The sequence below is a fragment of the Gobius niger genome (assembly GCF_951799975.1).
Source record: "Gobius niger genome assembly, chromosome: 6".
Classification (NCBI taxonomy): domain Eukaryota; kingdom Metazoa; phylum Chordata; class Actinopteri; order Gobiiformes; family Gobiidae; genus Gobius; species Gobius niger.
Genome location: NC_136857.1, coordinates 6,148,146 through 6,173,286, shown reverse-complemented (window position 1 = coordinate 6,173,286; position 25,141 = coordinate 6,148,146). Strand labels below are relative to the sequence as shown.

The following is a 25,141-nucleotide window of genomic DNA, read 5'->3' as shown; positions in this document are numbered from 1 at the left end:
TATGATCACACATATGACAATAGTGATGGAAAACCTGAATCAAACTTGTTGTGGTGGTGTCAATATTGCAATATTGATTTTGAAAGGGAAAAAACTTGTTGAAAAAGGTAGTGCGTGTGTGTGTTTTGTTGACATGTAGATCAGGAAGTGTTAACAGCAGATTTATTACAGATTACGGAACTAACTTCTGTGTTACATTTTAAAGCCACACTGCGGAATATTCCAGTTTAAGTGTTGCGACATCACAATTGACCTATCGCAAAGTCCCGCCCCCTGAGCCAACATGCTAGCTCTGTCAAGCGGTGTTTACTACATTTCTTAGTGGGGGAGAAGTGCGTGTAAGTGACTTTTTGTGGTGCAATACCAGCGTGATATCCTCCAGATTAAGGCGAAATGGGTTGTGATATTCAGTAGAGGAATATATTTAAAATATGTAACAAAGAGGATGCTTCACTATTGCAGCTAAAGCACCAGTGTGTTTTAGGAATATGGAAAAAGTCCCCAGAGTTAAACCTTAAATGCAGCCGGCACCATCATGTGGACTAGTCATGCTCTTGGTAAGTTGATCTCTTCTTATGTTAGTCCAGTATTGATTAAAATATGGCCAGTGTGGGGTCAGTCACTGCTCCTGGCTGTGGAGGAGAGAGAGGCTGCTGTGACTCTGTCTCCCATAAAAGTCATTATTCCCCAGCCTAGATATAATATATTTATTTGTGCTATCTTGTAGTGACAACAACAAATCCACCTGTGGCTGAAATATCAAGGCTCTAAGAGCAACTAAACGCTTCCTGTAGCACTTAGAAAGAAAATGTGCCAGATATTCAACTATATGTACGACTATCAATGGTCCCGCGCCAATTCATTACCAATACACCTTTACGGGAGAGTTTTTGAAAGAAATTTCCAAAAAGAACATATCCAAATGTTTTCCCTGATCATTATTTGACAGTGATTGGATTCACAAACCTGCCATGTTATTCTTATGGCTGAAAGTCCTTTCTACTGACCAGCATCAAACATATGTTTTGAATATTGTCACCACTTTTGGTCACCTTTAAGAGGAAATAATGAGACCATAGGACTTTGCACTTAGTGAGAGTTTTTGTTTCATGTGATTTGGCCAAGGAATTACAGAGAAATTAGCAATAGTGTTACTATATGGAATTTTCAGCTGCCCTCTAACTCAGTGTTAAACTATAGGCTCTTTAGAATGTTGTGATGTCACATGAACGCAAACTATTGCAACCAAACTGTCATACAACATACAATGCTGATAAACAGAGACAAATGTCAGTGATACGAGACATGCCTCGAATGATCAACTGGACACTTGCAATACTGCTTTTGCAACAATATGTTATCAAAATAAATCATTTTAAAGGGCACCAAATGTGTTTGTTTGGCTACAACATCATGAAGATGAGGTGGTGATGTCCCGCTCCCAGCAAAGTCAGGTGTGAGGAGTCGTCAAGACGCAAGCTTTTTGATGTAATTATCTCCATCAGGTAGACAAATAAATGCTTGTAATGTATTCAGTTTTGTCATTGGTTGAAATGTAGATTTAATAATCAAGAAAAGAAAGACCCTTTAGAAAGTACCCTACACATTATTCACCCTAAACTGAAAAGCCAAAATAAGGGCCCTGAAAATCCCGATGAAGACGATGTAAGTCATGTCCATTGTCCCATATACAAGAGCATTTTTACATAGGCAGTCTTTTGGTGAAATTCAGCTCCTCCTTGATCATATAGGGTGCACAAACTGGTACACGAGCCTGCGGGACACTTCTGGTTTACGGATGATGCCTTTCTTGTAGTACTGGCGGATGGAGCGGCTCAGTTTGTCATAGTTCATGGCAGGACGGTTCTTTCTCATGCCCCACAGCCGCGCCACGTGAGCTGAGTCTTCGATTTTAAAGATCCCTACAAGAAAAAAGGTGCATTATGTGGTAAAAGAGTTGATATTGTCTAAGATACAACACTTTGTATCTTAGACAAGATACAAAGGCCGAGATGACTGCATTGCAGTGACATCTGGTGGGGAGGAGAGATAATATAATAAGCATGCAATGCAGGATATGCATTATTATGTGCAATACAAGCAATACAAGCTTCGTTAGACACATATTCTCAAATAACAAAGAGGCAATATTGCCTTAGTTGGAAGAGCAACTTTCTATAAACAAAAGGTTGACAGTTCGATCCCAGTCGTTGGGTCTGTGCGTAATCTACCTTGGTGTGTGAGTGGATAAAGTGGTCAGAATCTGTTTGCAGAGGCTTGCTACCACATGGTGAGTGAATGAAAGCAATGTAAAGAGATAGACTTAAGTTCTTAAGCCATCGCATGGTCTGGGTTTCATCTCTCCCCTCAAAGGCTTTGTGAGCACAAGTGATCTGTTAGCAGATCATATGTTATAATTTTCACCTTTTAGCGGTTCTTTTTCTGCCTGGTTATGTACAATACATGCAAAGTAGCGTGTAATGCATTAGTTCTACATAGGGATTTTCTGGACACTCAAAGACATTTTACATTATATTGCATTGCATTATTCATTCACTTCACACTTGATGGTGGTAAACTACTATTGTGACCCCAGCTGCCCTTGGGTAGACTGATGGAGGAGACTGCAAGGCAAGTCAATCTGCGCCATTGGTCTCTCTGACCACCACCAATTTCTCACTCACACACAACATTCACACACGCCATGTGTGTGAAGTGCCTTGCACAAGGACACAACAACAGTCTGTACCTGGGGGAGCAGCATCTAATGGCTTAAAGCGACTGATAAATATTGACTATGTATGAAGTACTGGACAGTCTCTCTCACCCTTCTCTTTGTTGAGCCAGCGGATGCAGCGGCTGTAGTTGTGAGGCCTGAGGAGCAGCTCTCGGAGGAACTGCCAGAGGTGGATGGGCTGATTGGGATAACCACACACCACATCTGCAAAGAGAAGCATTCTGTATCTTAAAACAACATTTAATCTTTATTCATGTCGAAATAGCTTCAGCATAACGTTATAGGAGACACCAGCCTACCTGATGTGTGGTCTGCTGGTGTGCACGGGGCCTTCATAGACACAGCTAAAGGAAAGAGCGAATCGTCAGCCTCCTACTGCATAACTGCCAACATTTTAATAAAAATACACTTGGTTGGTTGTGACATCACTTGTAATTGGTTTAGGAGCTTTAGAGTGATGGGATGTGGTCAGACAGTTTTGGTAAAGAAGGAGCTGAATCAAAAGGCAAAGCTCTCAGTTTACTGGGTGAAATAAGTTTGCTGTGTGGCTGGGCACTCCTTCAGAAAAAGAGTTGAGGTGCTCAGACACTCGAGAGTAGAGCCACTGCATCTCCATGAGAAAAGGAGCCAGCTGAAATGGCTCGGGCATCTCCTCCAGATGCCTTGTTGATGCCTCGCTGGGGAGGTGTGCCGGACATGTCCTGTCAGGTGGGAGCCCCGGGAAGACCTACAACTCCCTCAAGTGAGGGTGAGGTGTGGATGGGGAAGTCTGGGCATCTCCGCTTAAACTGCTGCCTCCGCCACACGGTCCAGATAAAGTGGAAGGAGTTTAATTGATGGTTAAATAAGATTTAGGTAAAAGTTGACATAATACAACTACATAGTCCATCTTTTTACAGCTTTGTTTTTTGAGTATAGAAACATATCATATGTTATCGTATCAGTGCAATGTACTTTTTCCATGTACCTGATCTCCAGATGTCCAGATGAGCGTAGAGCATGTCTCCGCACTGAGCCGAGTGCTGTCTGAACTGGGCCTCTGACAGGGAGCAGAGGTCTTCTCCGCTCAGTCCCTGGAACAGCATGCTCACTCTGGGCAGACGGTACACATGCTCCGTCCACAGCAGCCACTTCTGAACCTGCAGCGAGCTCCAGCCCAGCGGGTCTGAGGGAGAACACATGGTCACACGGTCACAGGTAATAGTAAAAATACATATCTGCATGACCTGTATTCATAATCTTATTTATTATACATTATTTTACTTAGATGATTAAAGCAACAATGCAACTGTTAATAGTGATACAACACTTTAATCCAACAAGTGAGAAAGAATGTGTCACACAATGCACTATTTGTCAATAAACAGTGAGTTCATTGTATTCACCGTCAGGATCAGGCTCTGTCAACAGCTCTTTGCAGATTACACACTCCTGAAGGTCATCATTGTTTTGTGGTGAATTTGCATAATGTACCTTGAGTGATGTTGAGCAGTTTGCAGGCTGTGTCCACATCTTTGAGGACCTCTCCCACCACCATGGTCTGCATCTGCTCCAGGCTGTCTGCCTCTGATTGGTCCAGCGCTGCGGGGGGGCTGAGGTCATGCCTATATGGGGGCAGGTATTGCTCCCCCCGAGATAAGTATCCCCCCGTCAAGTGAGTAGCCTGTCTGTGCTCCATCAAGTAGTGCATCCGTGGGTCCAGGTTGTGAAAGTTTGGAGTGCAGTCGAGACTCCCCATGCTTTGGATAGAAGAGGAGGGAGAAAGTTCAGGCTGAATATCTTAAAAATCCAACTAAAGGAAAGGTCAAGCCAAAGTTATAAGATACTTAAAGCTTATGGTTATTGCGGACTCTGGGTCCAAAGAGACAGAGGGACACAATAAAACCAACAACAATACAGTCACAGGTATGTCAGTACTTTTAGATCTTTATGGACATTTCTTTTGCAAACTATGGACAAACTATCGTCATAACAATAATAATAATTTACTTTCCTGAGGAAACATGAGCAAATACTCCAAAAGGAGCAAACTGTGAAACATGTAAATGAAATATGTAGATGTCCCTGAGTCTCTCTCTTTCCTTCTTGGTGACATTTTGACACAGTGAGGCATTGATTCTGCTAACCATCTCTCGTTAGCTAAACAGAATCTATCCTACAGCAAACATGACATTCGATCTGTATTATTTACTTTGGCTGGGGCCTGCGTTCACATAAGCATCAGTCTTTGAGGCTTAGTAAAAGTGTAGCCTTTGTTTAATCATTTGAGTAAGATGTGTGATGGAGTGCATTAAACCCTGTGTCAATGCAATATTAGACATTAGACAATATAAGACTCCATCTTGACGGTTAGGGGCACACGAGGCCAGTGTCACTGTGTAAAGCTTATTAAAACAGGAATTATAAGCCATTAAATAAAGGTGGAACTCTAATGCTAGAACAAAACAATCTGACAATGCATACACATCTGTGAGTAATAATAGGAGAAGGAGAGGTCAACTGCTGGTCAGAATATTCAATCAAATTCAAGATAATAATGTCTGTAACACAGGTTCTCATCAGGTACGGCATCTGGACTCTGGGCCACCATCAATCCATAACAAACTGTGATCCAAATAAGCATTGAATTTCTTTTAAAAAAAAGAAAAACTATAATATAGCATATTCCTACAAAATGTTGTTGAATAGGCATCATATAAATCTATAATGACTAAATCATTATTGAGAGAAGTCCACTTAACAGACCTAGGAATGTTTTTGTGCTTTTTCAGCTGATAAATAAGGACAGAAATGTTCCTAATAGGAAATTATTGCAAACCATTTAAAATGGTTCCATTTTTGGGTCCTAGGTCTGAGAACCTCTGGCCTATAGGCTTATCTCTCTTGTTGGTTGGTTTGTTAAAGGCGCATTATAGAACTTTTATAGAACCTTGATATTTGTGCATATTTGACCTTTCAGTGACCCAGCAGCTGTGTGGGTGTTTAGCTTGGCAGTTTTGCTTTCCATCCTGTGGCCTGTAGAACGCTCCAGGACCAATTTTATTTCAGTTTTTTTTAGGGTTTCTGGTAGTTTTTCTTTATTGAATGTGTACATAACCATGGACACAGATCCATCAGCAGTGAAAGGTGCCATGTTAAATAACCACCGACACAACTGCTGGGTCACAGAAAGGTCAAATTCGCATTAATATTACCTTTTTTCCCCATGACAAGTTGCATAATTCACCTTTAATGTCTGTAAAATCATTCAGGAAGTAGCCACCGTAGATCAAATTAAATCTTTTGAAATCTATGAATTTGGAATTAACTTTTATTGGAAATGTGACAAAACCTCCAGAGAGCTGAAGACATTTCTTGGAAAAAGTCTTCAACCCTAAACAACTCCGTCCAGGTGAATACTTTTGAAACCTTTGCCTCGACAGTTTTCTTTGCTTCCATTAACATCTTGAGACAACAGAAAGGTCTGTAGATATGAGCCAAAGCTGTAACTGGCATTAGTATTACCACATTTCTGCTAACGTTTTATGGGTGAAATCCTTTCCTCTCATACAATATAAATAAAATGGCTTGGAGGTATTTTGTGTTTTACAAGCTTGACAACTTTCTATAGACCATTAATCATTGAAGTGGCAGCACTGATGAAAACACGGCAGCCGACCACCACCACTCACTTATTCACACAACAGATTCATAGACGAGGTGGGAGACATGTCTTGCCCAAGGATACAACAACAGCACAGATGTGATTACATTGCTCTGCACTTAGTTTATGAATTATAGTAATGGTGTGACACAAATGTAGAGCCTGATCATTAAGTGACCATTAGGATCCATTATCTTACCTTCTTTCTCTCTTGGCTGCTGCAGGTGGATGTGGCTTAAAGTTTGTGTAGAAGTTCAGGACAGCAGCACATCCTCAGCCTGATCAGTCACCTGCGGCCCCAGTGTCACCTGTGAGACTTTTCAAACACTAACTTTAAGTTTCATTAGAGAAGCGAGAGGGTGTGTCTATAGAAAACACTGTAGGCACTGTTAATGGATCCTAAGTAAACAGACACTCTTTTATTTTTTAGGAGGATTGGGCACACACTTAATATTATTCTAAGAACTATGGAATAAACGAGCTTAAGGTTTTGTCAGCATAAAATACTTTTATTTAAATACAGACCATTAAAACTGACAAGTGGTGCAAAAAATAATTATCTATAGGCTACAAAAGGTTAAATACTTTTGAAAGCATATCCAATGGCATAAGTCATTCTTTAACAGGTGCAAAAATATTGATGGCATGTAATGGGACAGAGTTAGAAACTTCCACTTAGACCTATTCAAGATGCGAAAAAACAAGAGGCCGAATATAAGAAACTGAAACAATTATTCAAACTATTCATGGTCTGAAGACAATTTTAAATACAATATTTTAAATCATAGTCTACGGTATTTGATGTATGATTTGTGGTTAAAATTAATTATTTAATAGGCAACAAGGCGACAGTGGAGCTGGTAGAGCGGGTCGTCTCATGATCTGGAGGTCTGGGGTTTGAATCTCAGCTCCTGAAGATGCACACTTACGTTGTGTCCTTGGGCAAGACACTTCACTCACCTTGCCTCCAGCGTCTGTGTACAATGGTGCCTGAATGAGAGTGTGAATGGGTGAGTGGATCCTTGCTGTAAAGCGCTTTGGGCCTATTGAAGGTGGAATATATACAGTTGTGCCCAAAGGTTTACATAACCTGGCAGAATTTTAGATTTATTTATTTATTTTTACCCTTTTTCAGATAACACTTTTTTTTTTTCTTTCCCCCGCTCATAGTTAGTGATTGTGTGAAACCATTTATGGTGAAACAAGTTTGTTTTTTCATTATGATTTAAAAACTAGCAAAGTACCAAAATGACCCTGATCAAAAGTTTATATACCCGTTTTTAATGCTGTGTATTTCCCCCTTTAACATCAATGACAGCTTAGAGTCTTCTGGTTGTGGATGATGTTCTTTATTTTTTCTGATGGTAAAGCGGCCCGTTCTTCTTGGCAAAAAGCCTCCAGTTCCTATAAATTCCTGGGCTGTCTTGGATGAACTATGCGTTTGAGCTCTCTCCACAGTGTTCAATGATATTGAGGTCAGAACACTAAGCTGGACAATAATGAGACCTTCACTTTATTATGCTGGACCCAGTGATATCAGTGAACCACCTCCATATTTCATAGTAGGTATGGTGCACTTTTATGTTGTCAACAGGGCCTATGATGGCCTTTGATGAAACTCTGCCAGATTGTACTGCGCTCCTCTCAAGACAAAGACCGGCTCCTCTTTATTCATTCACACATTTTAAAGTCAAGCGTAATGATTTTTTTTCTCCCCAAAATGAGTTTCCCTTATGATTTTTCTAATCGCTGGGTCCATCCATCTGTGTCCTATTTATCCAAGGCCAGGTTGCAGACTGGGTGTAGGATAATCGTGCATAAATCAATATTTGATTAACTGCACAGCCCTAGTTCATCTATCAGATTTGTTTCAAACACTAAACTAAAAAAAAATCCCTGCATTAATTGTTGTCTTAACAAAGAAAGCTTCACCCAAAACCAAAACATTCTCCAAACGTGCCTGAAAATCATTTGCATTTTAGCGTCTTCATGTTCCATTTTGCTTTCTAATTTGAATGAACAATACCTATTGCTGTACATGCAAAGGGAAATTAGTTTAGACAATGTCATTGCAGAGTTGCCTTGACCCAGTAAAAAGAAGCACTGTTATTTTGTTTTGAGCGATAATTTAATCATACAAACATTCTTCAAACATACAGGGAAAAGCTTTCAGATGTACCCACCCCCTTTTGCCCTTACCGAATAAAGAGTGTCAACAAATTCATTATGCAGTCATTGCTGGGACAGAAGCATTGCATTTGGTGTCAACTGCTTTGATATGGTGGCGGCAACTTGAAACTATGCACAGCCTTACTCTGGAGCATATTATTGCATGGCTCACAAATAGTGCAAATGGTTTATGTTATATCTCAGTTATAAATTTTACCAAGGACAAGTTGAAAAAGGCCGTAAATAAACAACATTATCTTCTACATTCCCCATACATTCAACTTAAAACAACAATTTTGTACAATTCGAAGGCCATTACAGGATACATATTGTTTAAGAATGCTTGGCCCAATTTCAGCATCTTCAACATAATGGTAGACTATACTCTATATTTTAATAATGTTTTTTTTTTTTTTTTGGAATAATATTGCCAGTAATACTGCTTTATAGTCTATCAAAAATGACCAGTGGGTATTGATCTTTGAAATCATTTACTTTAGAGAATATAAAACCATTTTGGCTGGGTACCACGGATCAAAAGAAAATGTGACATGTAAAATCTAAATAGTTCTCATCTATTACACTTCATAGTTAGGATTATGGTTAAAAAATAGTGATATGCAAATCTATAGTGTTGTTCCATACTTTCTGACTTCAGACAAATTAAGAAATGTAAATAATGTTGCTCTTTATGGAAAAGCCGTGATAAAACCCATAGAAGAACCCTTTAAAGTCATATTTTATAAGATTAAGGGTGATTACTATTATCAGCATTGCATGATATTACAAATTGTAAAAGAAGAAAAAAAAAAAATCTTAATAAATATGCTAAATGTGAAAGCAGACTTATGAATCAATTGGCAAAATAAATGGCTTTCCTCCTAAGGTTTTGAAGATACACACATACTGTACATTTTACAATTACACGTTTCCACTCCCATTCAACTCCACACCTAAAAAAAAAAAAAGAAAAAATCCAGAGAAAAGAAATAATCACTCAATAGACTCAGAACACTCCTTTATGAGTGTAGCATTCACTCGTGCAAACCGTGGATGTGGAACTGGTGAGCTGCACGTTGTTGTGTCAAACTCCCGTACCTCGAGCGGAGACTGACGTTTGCATAAATTTAGAGTTCTGAATTTCTCCACCAGCTCCTCATTAAGGATTCTGTGTTTGATGTCACTTCGTCCCGTGGTTTAGGATTGGCCGGATGAAAAGGGCTCCTGTAAACCCTGTAGAAAAAACAACAGTGGGTAAGTATTTTTCATGTATGTATTAAATAGAAGAAAAAACATGAAACCAAGGCTGCACAAGGCAGATTGTTGTTATCATCACATTAGGAGACACAATATGGCACGATGCCACAATTTACTGCAAAGTCATTGAGGTTGTCCTGACTGACTTTTTTTGTTAAAACAGCCTAAATCAATGAGCAAAAGATCAGTTTTATTCTCCCAACTTAGTTCCATTTCAGCCTTTGTTTTGGTTCTGAAAAATAAAATTGCAAACTATTTCTATCTTCAAACTATATCTCTTATTTCTGTGGTGTGGCCCTAAACCAGGGGTCACCAACGTGGTGCCCGCGGGCACCCAGGGGCCCTTTGGGGCATGTCCAGTAGCCCTTGGGACTTTTTCTAAAGTGTAAAACACTTCATTTTCTTCCTATTTTAATATAATATTGGGTCAATATCCTATAAGTGAACAGTGTACGTTTAAGTCTTTAGGATTTGTTTTTAACTGGTAGCCCTCGAACAACTTAATGCTCTTAAAGTAGCCCTCAGCTGAAAAAAGGTTGGTGACCCCTGCCCTAAACATTCACGATACAGGAACTACACTAAGCCCCGGGCAAATCAATCAAATCAATGGTTCGTCATTGTAATACTATCAATTGTAATGTTTTTAACACATGGCATATTTTGGTTTCTTTACTGCTCACATATTAGAACCTTGACCCTTTGAAACAGACGCAATTTAGTGAACAGAAAACCATAAAAAGCATCACTCCTGTAACAATCATCAGATCTGCTTCACTCGACCTGCAGCTGAAAGCAAAGAGGCATCATGATAAATAAAAACTCATACATAAACATTCAATGGTTAATTATCTTTTCACTGATTTTTTTACATCCAACATCAGCTCAATTTGAGGGTTTTTGAAACGTTTTGCTTAAGTGACACCGATAAAAGTTTGGTTTCCAGGTGAACAATGAGATCGGCGCTGTCCTTCCTCTCCCCTATATTTTACATGAATGATTAGCAGGGTCGCACACAAATAAAGAGATACCTCGAGATTTCGTAAAGGACAGCAAGTAAAAGTTAGGATGTGACTGGAGCAGGTTAAGTAACAACTTAGGAAACCTCTGTGTTCATAACGAGGGGTGTTTTTTATCTTGGGCTACCTCTTCATGTGTGTGGGATCCTGCTCATTGTGAAAGTAAAAGATAGGGGAGAGGAAGGGGGGCACGGTGCATATAGTCCATTAACATAGGTATCTATCACATAATAAACATCTATTTGGATGTCATCATGCTTGATTGCTGCTGGATCCATGCAGTAATAGTCTTGCTGCAATTTCAAGACAGTCAGTAAAAACAAATATAACTGTTACTTTGAAGGTTTATGATATTCAAACCTCAACTTGTATAAAACAAGAATTATTTTCCATTCAGGACCATTTAAAATGAAATTGCTTCGATTTTTTCCTCCCCACTACAAACCAGGTGCTAGTTCCTAACAATTAGATACTGTAGGTAGGCCAAAACTTCTATAACAATTTGATGAGCACTCAATAAATTTCAGAGCTGCCTTTGATAAAGCTGTTTGTCACAAAATAATGCTACATGCTTTCTTACCTGGTTCGAAGAGACTAATGAAAGATTGCTTTGCAGATTATTTGCTACTAAATCCACAGAGTTGTGTGAAAGTCCATTCTGATCTTGCTGTGGTTGTGTGAGCCCTCTGTTGTCAAGGAGACTGCCGTTGTTGCCGTTGACACACTTTCCCTTCTGTGGCGAGGCGAATGGGTTGTAGTCACCTTCGAGGTTTCGATGGGGCTGAGTGTTGAACTCTGCTTGGAAAGATGAGAGCTGCTGCGTGACCCCAAGAAGACCACCAACTTCCACGCTCAGTATCACCCAAATGACGTCTGTGAAAAAAAAGATAGGATCTGAAAAAAGGCTGTTTGAGCAACATTCAACAATCATACCATTATAGAGGAGTATTATAGATCTTGTCTAGACATTGGAGGAAGTGTAGCTTCACTGCATTGGTCTCTCTCGATCTCTACAAGTTTATTTAGGGAGTTGATTTATTACAGGGAGATAATTCCAAACTCTTCAATTGTCTGTGATGAGTAGGAGCAGGAGCCACCAATAATAGCTTTAAACGTTTTTAGTCTAGGCCTTTATCAGACCAAGACTTGTGCTCTCCTCACCTCCGAAGAAAAGTCCTGTAGCGGTGCACATTCTCCACTGGCCCTGGAACATGCCTGGGGACGAGGGGCTCTGCATCTGGACACTAATGTCTGCTATTTCTTGAGGGTTCAGGGAGCGCACCATCATCATGTTCACATGGCCGAACTGGTCTCCCCCCACATACTTCAGACACACCCCTGGAGGCCACGACTCAGGGCCTAAAGACAGACATGCAGTAGGTAATTAGCACAACAACCAGAATGTGAGCTCATTTATGAGTGCACCCACCTGTGTTTTGTATCCTCCAGGTCTTAGTGAAGGGCGTGTCTGGAGGAATGGATTCACCCTCACCAATTGTCACATCTTTAACCAGTGACATGCACGGTGCACTGATGTTTGGACTTTCAAAGTCATAGTATGCTCCAATGGCGGCTTGTAGATTCCTGATGATAAAGGGAGAAATAATGTTGTTGAAAGATCTGTACATTGATGAGAGGTTTAGTGCGTAAATCAGAGCAGATTCACGTGACCTGGTGGCCATTTACAGCAGAAAGCAGGGTTTATTTTTAGAAGAGGGCTGCAGCATACATCACGTGACATTACTACAGACAGCAGTGCTTCCATTAAGCACAAAACAAAGTCTACTGAAACAAAGCATTCACCTCATGAGACATTTAATTTATACTATTAAAAGATACAAGAATGAGCAACGTGTTTTTGCAGTTCCTGAGCTTTCCGCCATACTGGTCTCCAGGTTATGTAATAATTACTGCACACACGTATTTTTTTAAAACGCATTTTACAAAAACATGTAAAGCCATGAAAGCTTCCAAATAGATATGATAACGGAACATTTATGAGATTATTCAAACAAATGATTATTTTTTACGCTAGAGATAGATATAAGATGTATGCTTTCGTTGAGTGACCTGATGACAAAATGAAAGTCACAGGCCTCGTTGTTTTAAAGATACTACAAAACATAAATCTATCACGTTAGCCGCTAAATCAAACACAGTTTATCGGGGGACATGGCTGACGTGATGTAAACCGAGACGGCAGCAGCAGCAGCACTTGTTTGTAAAGCCAGGAGTCGTGTCTGTCTCTGCTAGCTAGCTTTGAGTTTGGTTACTACAGCGTCATTAGCATTCATTGAACCTGGAAACAATTACAGACACCACATTACGGTTGTGTGTCAAGGAAAAGCAAAACAAACTGATTTTATCCTCCCCTGGAAGTCGCAACTCCACTATAATTTACTAAGACTTGGGGAACTTCCATGAACTAGCCCCTGTAGGCCACTCACAGACCGCGGACTCACCAGTTAGTCATGTCCAGGAAGAAGGCGCATCCTGCAGGGTTGAGCTGGAACCCGAGCAGCCTCTGAAACTCCGAGATCAGTATGTCTTTGTCTGTGGTGCCCATACAGCTGAATTTCTGCATAAGCTCTTGATCTAGGTCCAGGTCCATGCCCTCCATCGCTTATTTTGCCCGACAAAGCTCGGGGCTTCGCTCCTAATTTAGTCCGAGGCCTCAGCTTGTCATAACAACTCAACTGCACGGCCCAGTGCGCATGTGCGAGGCCCAGTGCACATGTCACATGACCACATTTACGACGTAATTCATGCTGTCATGTGAGACAAAAATAAACACAGGGCTTTCCCCCAATTTATTTTACAAAACCATGCTCAAATGTTTGCAGTTTGTGGTGCACTAATTTTTTTTATTAAAATAATTAATAGTGGCGTAGAAATGTATTCTGCTGTATGGTTTTGGTTTTCTCTACAGATTTATCCTCTACATTGATCATGTGGTGTAATACAGTGCGATGGGTGCCTGCTGGGCCACTATGACTCAACGCTTAAAATAACCGCATACTGTAGTTGATGTGTAAATACAGCACGGGGTGTTTTCCATGTGTCCAGCAGATGGGGCTGTTGTGTCGCTCAGCTCGTGTTGGGTTCGTGTGGGGCAGGGGGGTCTGTCCGGTGTTCCTCGGGCAGCAGAGGTTCTCTGTGCAGTGAAAGCAGCGGCTAACAAGATGCGCACGGTTACAGCTGTGCACTGTACGGATGTACCGTCGAGCTAGTGTTTCCTATTGAACAGAATAAAGCCGCTAATCCCGGTTAAGACAAACCTGAGCAGAGATGGCCGGGATCATCAAAAAACAAATTCTGAAACATTTGTCACGGTAAGTGTCTTGATGTTAGCCTGTTAGCCTACTTGGCAAATGTATTTCAAATCTCCTTTAATCATTTATGTGCAATATCTTTATGATCCACGTCTTTAATGTTCAGTAATCATGTAGCCCAGAGCTAACACGTTGTTACTACTATGTATCAAAGTCGCAAGGGGACAGAGAGCTACTACACATTGCAATCCTGTAAAGCCCTGTTTAAGTAAAGCATTAATGTTGTAAAATGCATGAGAATTGTCTTCATACTTGTGTCTGGTACATCATGGTCATAGATTTAAAGCAATGAATACCATCACTCATTTTAAATAGTAAGATCTTGAATCAAGATACATACATTTTTTCCTGCAGAGATCATGCATTAGTCAAGTCTTCTTTTTCAGTAACCTACACTCCCCCTTTAGACAGCAATCAAAATGTCATAAAGACAATTATCTCGGTTTGTGGCACATCTCATAAGGAAACACCTTACACATATGTTTGAACTAGCGAAGGTTCAGTTAACCTCTAAACTCCCACCAGAACAGATCCCATTTTCTCCAGTTTGGCTTTACCCTAATCAAAAAGATTCTGGGGAAAAAAGCACCAAAACAGCCACAAAAAATGAGAAGGATGTAAATGCAAAAATTCAACAAAGATGTGACAAAAATGTGACAAAAACTCAACCAAAATGTGACAAAAATTCAACAAAAAAAATTACAAAAATTCAACAAAAATGTGACAAAAACTCAACAAAAAATTACAAAAATTCAACAAAAATGTGACAAAAACTCAAAAAAAAAAAAGACAAAAATTCAACAAAAATGTGACAAAAACTCAACAAAAAATGACAAAAATTCAACAAAAATGTGACAAAAACTCAACCAAAATGTGACAAAAATTCAACAAAATGTGACAAAAATTCAACAAAAATGTGACAAAAACTCAACCAAAATGTGACGAATATTCAACAAAAATTCAACCAAAACTCAACAAAAAAAATGACAAGAATTCAACAAATGTGACAAAAACTCAACTAAAGAGTGACAAAAATGTCACAAAAATGTCACAAAAAAAGAAAAAACACAACACAGCAACAACGCAAGGGAAAAGATCAGTTTTGTGGGTCTTAGCTTTCAAATGAGCTGTTACACAGGCCTATATAATAGCCAAAGAGGACAGAATGCATTTGGTTTAGGCAGGTGGTAAGAGGTTAAACGTGGGTTTCAAAATGTGTCAACTCATTACACTAAACGTGTTTTTAGTGTCTACAGCTACAATACAGCATTGATGAATGTGACTCTATTGTACTTTCTCTTCAGATTCACCAAGAATCTGTCCCCTGACAAAATCAACCTGAGCACACTGAAAGGGGAGGGACAGTTGTCCAACCTGGAGTTAGATGAAGAGGTTCTACAAAACATGCTGGACCTGCCCACCTGGCTCGCTGTCACCCGGGTTTACTGCAACAAAGCTGCCATTAGGGTAAGTCTCCAACGAGTCAAACCTGATTGTCTAGTAACATGGCCGAAAGATGTGTGGAATACCGTGTCTTTCACAAATAGCAGGGTATGCTGTTGTTGTTTTTTTGTCTTTTCTTTTTTTCTTTTTTTAATACAATACATTTTTGTTTGACCAGGATTGTACTAAATTTACTAAAGTTGAAATTGTGTACAATCCTTTGAGGCTTAAAAACATGTTGTTTTAAATGGATTAACTGAATAAAGTCACGTGACATATATTACATTCTGCGTAAGTGTTCTTGTTGAGTGAGAAGCAGCAACAAAGTACTTATTGTAAGAATCAGAATGGCATTGCATTTGTACAGCTTGTGCCAACTACAGACAGGACAGAGTGCAAACACGTCTTCATTGTCCTAACTGCCTTGCTCTTTTTTTAGATACAATGGACAAAGCTTAAAACAAGCCCAATATGTCTGGTGAGACTTTGCCATCAATATCTGTGTCATTTGTCTTTTTTTCCATTAACACCCTGGTGTGACTTTTGTGCAGTTCTTGGACAAAGTGGAAGTAGAAATGAGAACATGTGAAGAACCGCGTGCCCCTAATGGTCCATCTCCAATTGCAATTACGGCTGGCCAGAGGTTTGAACACATTATAGAGTTTTTTCATACACTTTATTGTTAGTCCTGCAACTTATCTTATAAAATATGTTGTGATTTTCATAGCGAGTATGGCTTTGCGGAGAAGGTGGTGGAGGGCATGTCCATCAGAATTAACTCAATCACTATCAAGGTTCAGGCTCGTGCTTTTCATGCCTCTTTTGAACTGTGGCAGCTCCAAGGCAACAGCCTCAACCCCAAATGGCAGCGCAGTGACCTCCGCTACACCCGTGTCTCCGACCCCAAGCGAGGAGAGGTACTGTACTCGCTGACACAACATGCTGCCAGATAGAGAGTCGAGATAGTCATCCTTTTTAGATTTTCTATACTTTTGCATGTCATTGATGGTTGTTATTGTGTACAGGTATTGACCTTCAAAGAAATAAACTGGCAGAGTCTGCGGATTGAGGCGGATGCCATTGAGAGCAGTGATCAGGATCTCAGCAGCACTCCATTGCGTCTGATCACCAACCAGGGTCGCATACGTATTGCACTGAAGCGCAGAGTATGCTAGACATACAACATCATGCACTTTACAATCACTAAATGTAATTACTAAACTGTGCTATTCTTCCATTCAGATAAAAGACTGTAATGTGCTGGCGTCAAAACTGTTCTTTATTCTGGATGACCTTTTGTGGGTCCTGACTGATTCTCAACTCAAAGCTATCATCCACTATGCCAAATCCCTCAGTGAGGCCATGGAAAAGTCAGCCAAGCAGAGAAAAAACATGACTGCCGAATCAATGCAGGTGCCGCCTACACACAGTCCTTCATGTATTGCATTGGAATGGGGTTAAAAACTAACATTATGTAGGCATGAAATAATTTGTTTATGTATTGTATGTCATTGTGTAGACTGCTCCTACTTCTCCTGGGATGCATAGTCTCTGGAGCGAACCCCCTCCCTCTTCCACTGGCAGTCCCAACAGTATGAGCCAATACTTTGACTTGTACGATGTCAAAGAGTCCTCCTATCACACTTTCATATCTCGCCTGGACCTGCACATATGCAATGATAGTTCTTCAATAGATGAAGGTATAGCTCATATTAATTAATAAAACATTTCTTTCCTGGAGCAGGTCTTAATGTAAGTTGTTATGTGACACCAAAACAGACGAGCCGCCCCCACCAGGCTCTCAGGGCTCCATGCAGCTAACATTCAAGAGACTGGGCTTTGACTTCTACCCGGTCCACAGGCCTGGTAAGACTGACAACTGCCCCTATTCTTTACTAAAGTAGTTAGCCCCAGAGCGCTGTAGTGCTTTCATGCAAACACAGCCTTCATTCACAACAGACAGCAGGATTACTTCTCAAGCAGAATAATTACCAGCAGACTAGTTCCATTATTCCGGGCAGAATTCCTAAGATTTGCAAACTAGCATCTGAAGTTAATACAACTACAATGCATTTTGTGGACACAAATATGTATTATGTTTCATGTAAGGTTTGATATCTTTCTAGCTCATGGATGTAAACACTGGGAACGCCACAATGCTGCCATGGAGGCCCAGGCACAGTGGGCAGGGAAACTGCTGCAGGACTTTCAGAAGAGAGCTGAGGCCTCTGGCTTTCCCAGACCACTCACTGACCACAAGTCAAGTGACACCAAGGACTCCTCTGCCCGGACAGCACAAGGTATTTACTCAGGAAAACATAGTATTGATGTTATTACTCCGAACAGATCAACATGACCTTTGTTTTTGGTAATACTTAAGATAAACAGTCTACTGCCAACAAGTCATCCTCATCAGAGCAGACGTCCAACAGAAATGGCGCCTCCTCTTTGAAACAGCTGCGGTCGAGTTCAGTGGTGATCAGGATGGATGATTTCGACATTCACCAGGCAAGGCTCCATAGACATAATTGGATTTACTTCCCCAACAGATGCTACACTGTAATAAAAGGCTCAGAGCATTATGTCCCTCAAGGGAGACCATTAAGAATGCACCTTGTAAATCAAAGTCGGGAAAACTTAGTATGCATCACATTTCTGATTTGAACAGCTCGTGCCACTCTTCTAAACAGTAGATACTGTAATAAAATGAAATAAAAACAGTATAAATCAAATAGACTTTCCTCTAAAATAAAACAACAGCTCACAAGAAGTGAGACCATGATCTTGACCAGTTTTACTAAAGGACCCACTCTAGAGTCGTAGCTGCTGATTGAAGCTCAGCATTTGTGTCATGTGCCAAGAGTTGTAACCCAAATTTACAAGAGGTGTGTGAGGGATTAGCAGCCTCCAGGCATCAGCCCTACATTGTATTCCACAGTCACAAAGGCTTCTTTCTGTTGGCCAATCAAATACTCTGGGGTTGTGCCTATTACAGTTCACTATCAGAAGAAATCTCTAAAACTAAAAAGATTAGCTATATGAATGCATTTTGGGTATTTTCCCTTACTTTCCATAATTGTTGATATTTGAAGGTTTTAGTGAAAAAATAGACCACTACTTTTGGTTCCTCTTTTATTATGAACAAGCGGGGAAAATGTGTTTTAGTTATCTTGTTTCTTCTCCTTTTTTTCTTCAAATTCAGGTGTCAACAAGAGGTCGTCAGAACAAAAGAACCCAGTCTTTTATTTGTTGTAACCGTAAAGCTCTGCATTTGCCAGATAACATACCAGCAATCCACCTCCAGTTTACAGAGTACTACTTCCCAGACAACTCGAGCTTAGAAGGTAAAGCACATTTCTACAATTCACCAGTAATTCTTTCACTCAAGGGCCCTTTTGCTCTTGGGCTTAGAGTTAGTGTTATCATCGGTCATCATAAACATGCCTGGTGTTGGAGACCGTCTCCTTCTGACGAGACTAAAACTGCTTTCTGTCCATCTTTCACCGAATTCTTCGGCGTTTGCTTCTCCATGTTTTTAAACCAAGCGACTCTTGCAAATAATAACCAACTTCAACAAAGTCAGCTACCGTCTTTAGCCTTTTTCAAACTACTTAATGCCCTAGCAGGTGACACAAGACCTACACAGGAATTTCACAAAATGAGTACAGACAACATAAACCTTACCATACTTTCTTACAAAAGTATTTAAAATAGATAAGTAAGATAGTTAAAAGCTAAGTCTTCCCCCCCATTTAACTGAAGTATGACAGTGGTGTTTGTTGGCCTTATAGCATAATAGGAAAACTACATTGCACACTCCCAATATTTTCTAAATTTTAGAGACGTCTAAGCAGCTGTAGAGTGGAAAAAGAGACCTTGATTTTACAAGCCATTTTGACAAGTTTGCAGATAATGTATGAAAGGTTAAATACATGAAGAGTCCAAAGGTGTAAAAAGACTGGATAGTGCATAATTGAGTTACACATGACACATCTATATTTTCTTTGTGCAGTGCCCACATCAAGCTTGTATGCCCAGCTGAATGGCATTCAGCTGTGTGTGGACCCGGCCAGTGTGCTATGGATCAATCTGTTCTCTCGAGGCCTTCTGCACACTTTAGATCAAGTCAAAGCTTTTTATCATCTTCAAGACAGTAGCAAAACCGAGGAGCATGTGGACATTCGTATGGACGCATCTCAGCTAAAGGTACATCTTTCAGTTGGACTGTTAAGCTCAAAATACTGTGAAATGCATGCGATTGTTGTATTTGTTTAGCAGTTAGTGTGTGTTTAAATATGCACCTTGTAAAGAATTTCCATTTTGCCTGAGAACTGACGAATGATGTTGGTTCTCTTAGGTGGTAATTCCTCTAGATTCATCTATTTTAGACCATCCCGAACGCCCACAGTCTTTGTCTGTTGCCGTGCCCCAAATGGCAGTCAGCAACACACGCCACTGTCCTCATGGCACCAGAGCCGACCTCAGCGGCATCTACCACAACTTCACTGCCAGCCAATTCTTCAAACCTCCCTCTACTTTTTGCCATGACCAAAAAGAACGAACTGCCTTTCTCCGGGTTCCGCCCGTCTTTCTCAAACACGCCCAGGAAACGGAACCCCAGCCTTTAGATCAGAAACAGCCGAGGTCCCAAGACGTCTGGTCCATGAGTATGTCCCGGATCACTCTGGGCTTCGACGGAGCGCGCAGATTTCCAAAAGGCAAAACGCAGTTGTTTGTAGAGCCTTTAACCATGTCCGTGTGGATGTGCCGACCACTGGCCTTTGCAGAGACGAGTCAGAGCGAAGCACAAAAGGAGCACCCTGAAGCAAAGAATGATTTAGCCTCTTTTCACTTCTTGGTCCACGCCATCACCCCAGTGAAGCTGTGGCTTAATCATTATCAGTATGTGGCTCTGCTGAGAATGAAGGATGCTCTGGGACGTCTAGGGGCGGAGCTGGGTCGGGATACCAAGGAGGTTAAAAAGGCCAAGGAAGACAAAATAGAAGCGTTAACGGCGTGCTTTGCTCTGTTGCTGGACTCGGCTGAGGTGGGCCTGCTGTTACCTCCAGTGAGCTCTGAGCCGGAGGTGGAGGTGCCCCACACTCCAGAGACGGACAGCCACAGCATCAGTGACTCGGACCTGTCTCCCTCTCACCACATCCCAGACCTGGTCCCTGAGGAGAACGGCATCTCCTCTGTGAGCACTGGGGACGCAGGCCTGGACGAACAGGAGGGGACAGTAGAGGAGGCGTGCGAGGCAGTGGAGGATGTGACAGAGGCGCACGAGATGAATGCACAGGTGGACACTCCTGTTCTGTCTCCTCCTCTGTCTCCTGTCCAGTGCCCTGCTCTGTCCCGTGAGCCGTCCACCTTCAGCCTCGAGGGAGAACTGTCCAGTGCTATTAATGTCACCAAGGATGTGACCAAAGACGCCCTGAGTGCCTCCCTGGACCTGACCAAAGGGGCGTTTTCCATCACAAAAGATGCCTTCAGTATTTTGAGCCGCGGATCAGGGATGAGCAAGCTGTTCAGTCCTGCAAAGTAAGTGTTCCATCTCCTGTGGCTGGCAGCATGATAGAGTATGTGTCTGGAACATACTGCTCAGTGTGTCAGAGTGTCTCCTGACAACATTGTGTTTGTGGCACAGAGAACCGGTCCAGCGGTCAGAAGAGTCCTCATCTCCTGCCCCTAGTCTGCGCTCTCAGACTATGAAGCAGTCGCCCTCTCAGCATTCCTTTGACAGTGCGATCCTGGACGGCAGCCTGCCTGACGAAAACCTCTCTGTTGACAGTGACCTCAGCGACGGTTTTGTAGTTCTAATTGGCTCAGGTATTTAAATCTGACAATATGAATCTTTTTATCTTTTGCTCAACTGTAAAATCATTCAATGTGTCATTTTTGCAGAGTCTGGAGTTGAGTCGATGCGTCTGAATAATACAGGGGTTAATGCAGGCAGTAGAGGCAGCCCGGGCCTGGGCACTGACGGAGGGTCCTCAGCTGACCTCAGCAGCTCTCTGTCCCAAAGCACAGAGGAAGTTTCTCAAGATATGGTATGGACCGCTTTAGCCCGGCTTAGCCAGCCTCCTCTCTGTCTCTTCTACACAGTGAAGCCGTCTGGACACGCAGTAGTTGGAGCCTTTTAAATGGGCTGGCCTAAATTGTCCGTGAATTAAACCAATAAGAAAAAGCAAACGTGGTGATGGCGGCGCAATGAGCAGAACGCTGTAGTCAGACTAACCCCTAGCCTGCTCTCCGGTGTAACACTCACCTGTGAAGTCTGAATCAATGTGGTGCCGTTGCTTGCTCTGCCCTGCATTTTGCGCTGCATATCCAAAGAATGTCAACATAAAGCTTTAACTAGTAGTTGAGTATTACCAATAAAACACATAAAAATAACTTTATGTAACGTATTATTACAGGCTTCAGCCTTCCTGCTTATACTGAGTGGGATTGCTTGTACGTTGGATGCAAAGGGTGATGATCACATTGCTGTTGCAGAAGCTCTAAATCTTGTACCTGTACAATTGGGTAATATCAGGACTTCTGACATCCAGGCTGGGTTAGTCCAAGGTAAATAAAATATTGTCTAAAACAAATTCTGTTGTTATTGTTATTACTGCATTCATAATTTGGCTGCACCTTATTGTCCTTTCTTCTCTGTTGTCAGCTCCTGATGCATTGCTACAGAAGCAGAGCAGGCCCAGAAAGGTTCCTGCCGTTTCCCTGAGGACAGAGACAGGTCCCTCTGTGGTGAAGCACTCCACTGACTGTGTGAGCTTCATGGACTTAAGTTTAAAAGACTGCCACGTGGAGCTGTTGTCATCTACAGTCACTAACATAGGCCCCTTTCTGGAAGATGAATTTGCTGTGGACAGTCAGCCCTTAAAGCTCCACATGAATAATATCACCATCACCATAAAGGTAAAGGGCAGATTGGTGTAATGTTTGTACGAAGTGAATGTTTTCAGATTGTTGAATATAATTGAATCACTTAAATGTGGGGGCAGGACGGAAGTCCACAGTCAATGCAATACAGCGGTTACAACTGAGGCATGTGATTGCAAATAATAATTGTTCATTATTTTTAGGATGACGGCCCGAGAATTTACCCCACGGCCCCTCAACCGGTTCCATCTACATTTGTCATAGATCAGTTGCTGCTTGAGCGTGGTGAGGATGGCGTCCTGAGGGTCAAAGGTATATCTGTAAACATGACTGTATTGTTATAAGCTGGCCATAAGAAGTCAATGTCACTAAAATGAATGCCCTTTGTTTGCAGCTGAAAGCACTGAAGTCAAAACCATATCAAACGTTCCTGCGGTATGCACAGAACAAAATGGCGCTCCTCAACTGAGCCAGGTAACAAAGTGACATATTTGCTTTATGTGCTGTTTTTAGAAGAATGTACACAGCGTAGTTTTACAAAGTCATTATTATCAAGGTACAGATAACAGGACAAATAGTAAAGGACAAAACAGTATGGTTGCAGGATGTATGGTTTATTTCAGGCTTGTGCCTATCAAGGCTTTTATAATTGTATTGTGAAAGATTGCCATGGAGATGCATCTGTCTCCATTCTGTCTTATTATGTCTAACACAAGCTAATCCTGTAGTTTAGGCCTCTATAAAAAATGTTCTGAAATGTGAATCTTGTGAGTTGAGCAGTTAAAATTTCAGTGTTGTCAATGCTCCTGGGTATCTGTAATTTGTGCACTTAAAAATCAAATCAAATCTTGAATTCTAAAACAGGGCCTTTAAATTTGTACAGCCCTGAATTTAAACACAGTTAGACAACCAGTGTTGATTTCATGCTCACTGGACGATGTGTTTATTGACACCGGTCGGTGTAATGGTGTTGTAATTACACCTGCTGCTGCTGTCTGTCAAAATGTGATATCCTGCGCACTGTAATGAGTTACATTTTAGAGAAAACATTGTCATTTATGTTTCAGAATCAACCTACTGAAGAACAGCTGTCTGAAGTCCAGTCTGCTCTCACTCAGGCGCTCAGTGAGAGAGATCGGCTTCTGTTGGAGATCAGGAAATATGACCCCACTTTCACTCTGTGAGTTACTGTTCCTCTGAGTCAGGAGCGTTTGGCTGCTTATTTATTAGTTTTATCAACCAGGATATCAGGTGTAAAGACTTGGAGAACATGGTACTACACTCTAGGCATCCATCAAGAATCCCCTTTTCACACTGACATAGATCAACATCCGTGTAAGAACAACGTAGCGTGAGTGTTTCCCCACAGCATGTGTGGGTACAAGCTTTAAGTCTTAATTCGTATAGTGATTTACATAACTATACTGTAAGTAGCATTTTCCATATGATATACTGTTTTCACATTGATGCAAATACATAAAAAACACAAAAAGCCTACTGATAACAATGCATGTTAAGCTTTACATTATGGTGTACGACTAAGAACACAGACTTGAAAAATTATTTCTTCCATAGAATGTATTTATTTTGAATTCATCTGAAATAGCTGTTTTGACGTGTACTTGCTTGTACGGTTTGGTTAAAAATAGGGAAATGATTGCACTTTTTTAAGCAGAACTACGCTGCTTCCAATAGACATGGGTGCATGTTATCATTCACAAGTTTGTGAACTTTCACCACAAAGGAAGTTAAGTCACTTAAGACTCATGCACACGTTCATTCAATTCCTTTTGAAGTTGTGAAGTTTTTGGTCTCGTTCTTTTTTTTTTACTATGAAGCTATGTGCTCTGTGGTGAACGAGCTCCTAAAACATGCCTTTAAGCTGTGTACACCAGGTTGCACAGCAGCTTTAGTATTGTATCTGGGTCAGTGGAAGTTTGGGATTATACATTGGCACCGCGTTTATTTTCTGAATACATGTTGTGTAGTCTGACCAATAGTATTAACAAGCGGTTTTATTTTTATGATATATTTATTTTTATTTATGTTCTTTTAAAGTCATATCAGACATAATGACTCACCTCAAAATGATATGCCCATAATGGCCATGAAAGACAAACATGCTTTTTATTACCAGATCCAATGATCTAATTTTCTTTCAGGAATCTGCCTGTTAGTCACACTGAGTTTCTTGTGCCTCACAATGCCAGAGTTGTTGTCAGTGTTTATTTATAAATGTAAAAAAAAAAAAATTCCTTTAATTTTGGTACTTTCATTGAATGAACTGTAACATGAATAATGTGAAATGAAAATGTCATTCAAGCTTTAATTTCTGTATTTCAACTTTACACCTCTTGATCTTCAGCTTTTTACCTGATTAGTTACGAATTATTTATGGTTACAGTGATTTCCTCAACTGTCATCAGGATTTATCATGGCTAACTGGAGACCTCTAGTGGTCTGCTATGGTTACTAAACATTCACCTGTAGCTTCTTCTCCATTTGCCTTCTCTCATGAAGAATGACAGATTTGTATTCTTTGTGGAGGGTACTGTATAAAACATGAAAGCAATAGAACATTAATGAATCTATTATACAGTTTGCTCCTTACTGCTAAACTTAATATTGGAAAAAAAATCCTTGGAGATTTTTATTTTAT

General features: G+C 40.8%; 3 protein-coding genes across 3 annotated transcripts; 1 reads left to right on the top strand and 2 right to left on the bottom strand.

The window, feature by feature from the left end:
- Positions 1-1,607: 1,607 nt before the first annotated feature.
- On the bottom strand, positions 1,608-4,475 carry LOC306964372 (SAM pointed domain-containing Ets transcription factor-like; the record flags this gene model as incomplete). Its single annotated transcript, XM_079558363.1, has 5 exons — positions 1,608-1,922; positions 2,828-2,941; positions 3,037-3,081; positions 3,705-3,902; positions 4,211-4,475. 5 exons carry the CDS (start codon positions 4,473-4,475, stop codon positions 1,744-1,746), a joined length of 801 nt encoding a protein of 266 aa, XP_079414489.1. The 3' UTR covers positions 1,608-1,743.
- Positions 4,476-8,414: 3,939 nt separating this feature from the next.
- On the bottom strand, positions 8,415-13,537 carry LOC306964649 (protein ILRUN-like). Its single transcript, XM_079558732.1, has 5 exons — positions 13,285-13,537; positions 12,252-12,406; positions 11,984-12,181; positions 11,403-11,695; positions 8,415-9,782 (listed from the first exon to the last, which is right to left on the bottom strand). Exons 1-5 carry the CDS (start codon positions 13,440-13,442, stop codon positions 9,747-9,749), a joined length of 840 nt encoding a protein of 279 aa, XP_079414858.1. The 5' UTR covers positions 13,443-13,537; the 3' UTR covers positions 8,415-9,746.
- A 382-nt stretch (positions 13,538-13,919) lies between these two features.
- bltp3a (bridge-like lipid transfer protein family member 3A) lies at positions 13,920-25,128 on the top strand. The gene is made up of 21 exons (XM_079557888.1): positions 13,920-14,154; positions 15,459-15,621; positions 16,037-16,075; positions 16,149-16,240; positions 16,325-16,514; positions 16,623-16,763; positions 16,840-17,010; positions 17,117-17,297; positions 17,377-17,463; positions 17,724-17,897; positions 17,978-18,105; positions 18,800-18,941; positions 19,610-19,803; positions 19,955-21,138; positions 21,245-21,426; positions 21,502-21,647; positions 22,017-22,167; positions 22,265-22,518; positions 22,686-22,794; positions 22,877-22,956; positions 23,550-25,128. Exons 1-21 carry the CDS (start codon positions 14,111-14,113, stop codon positions 23,664-23,666), a joined length of 3,969 nt encoding a protein of 1,322 aa, XP_079414014.1. The 5' UTR covers positions 13,920-14,110; the 3' UTR covers positions 23,667-25,128.
- Positions 25,129-25,141: the final 13 nt, after the last annotated feature.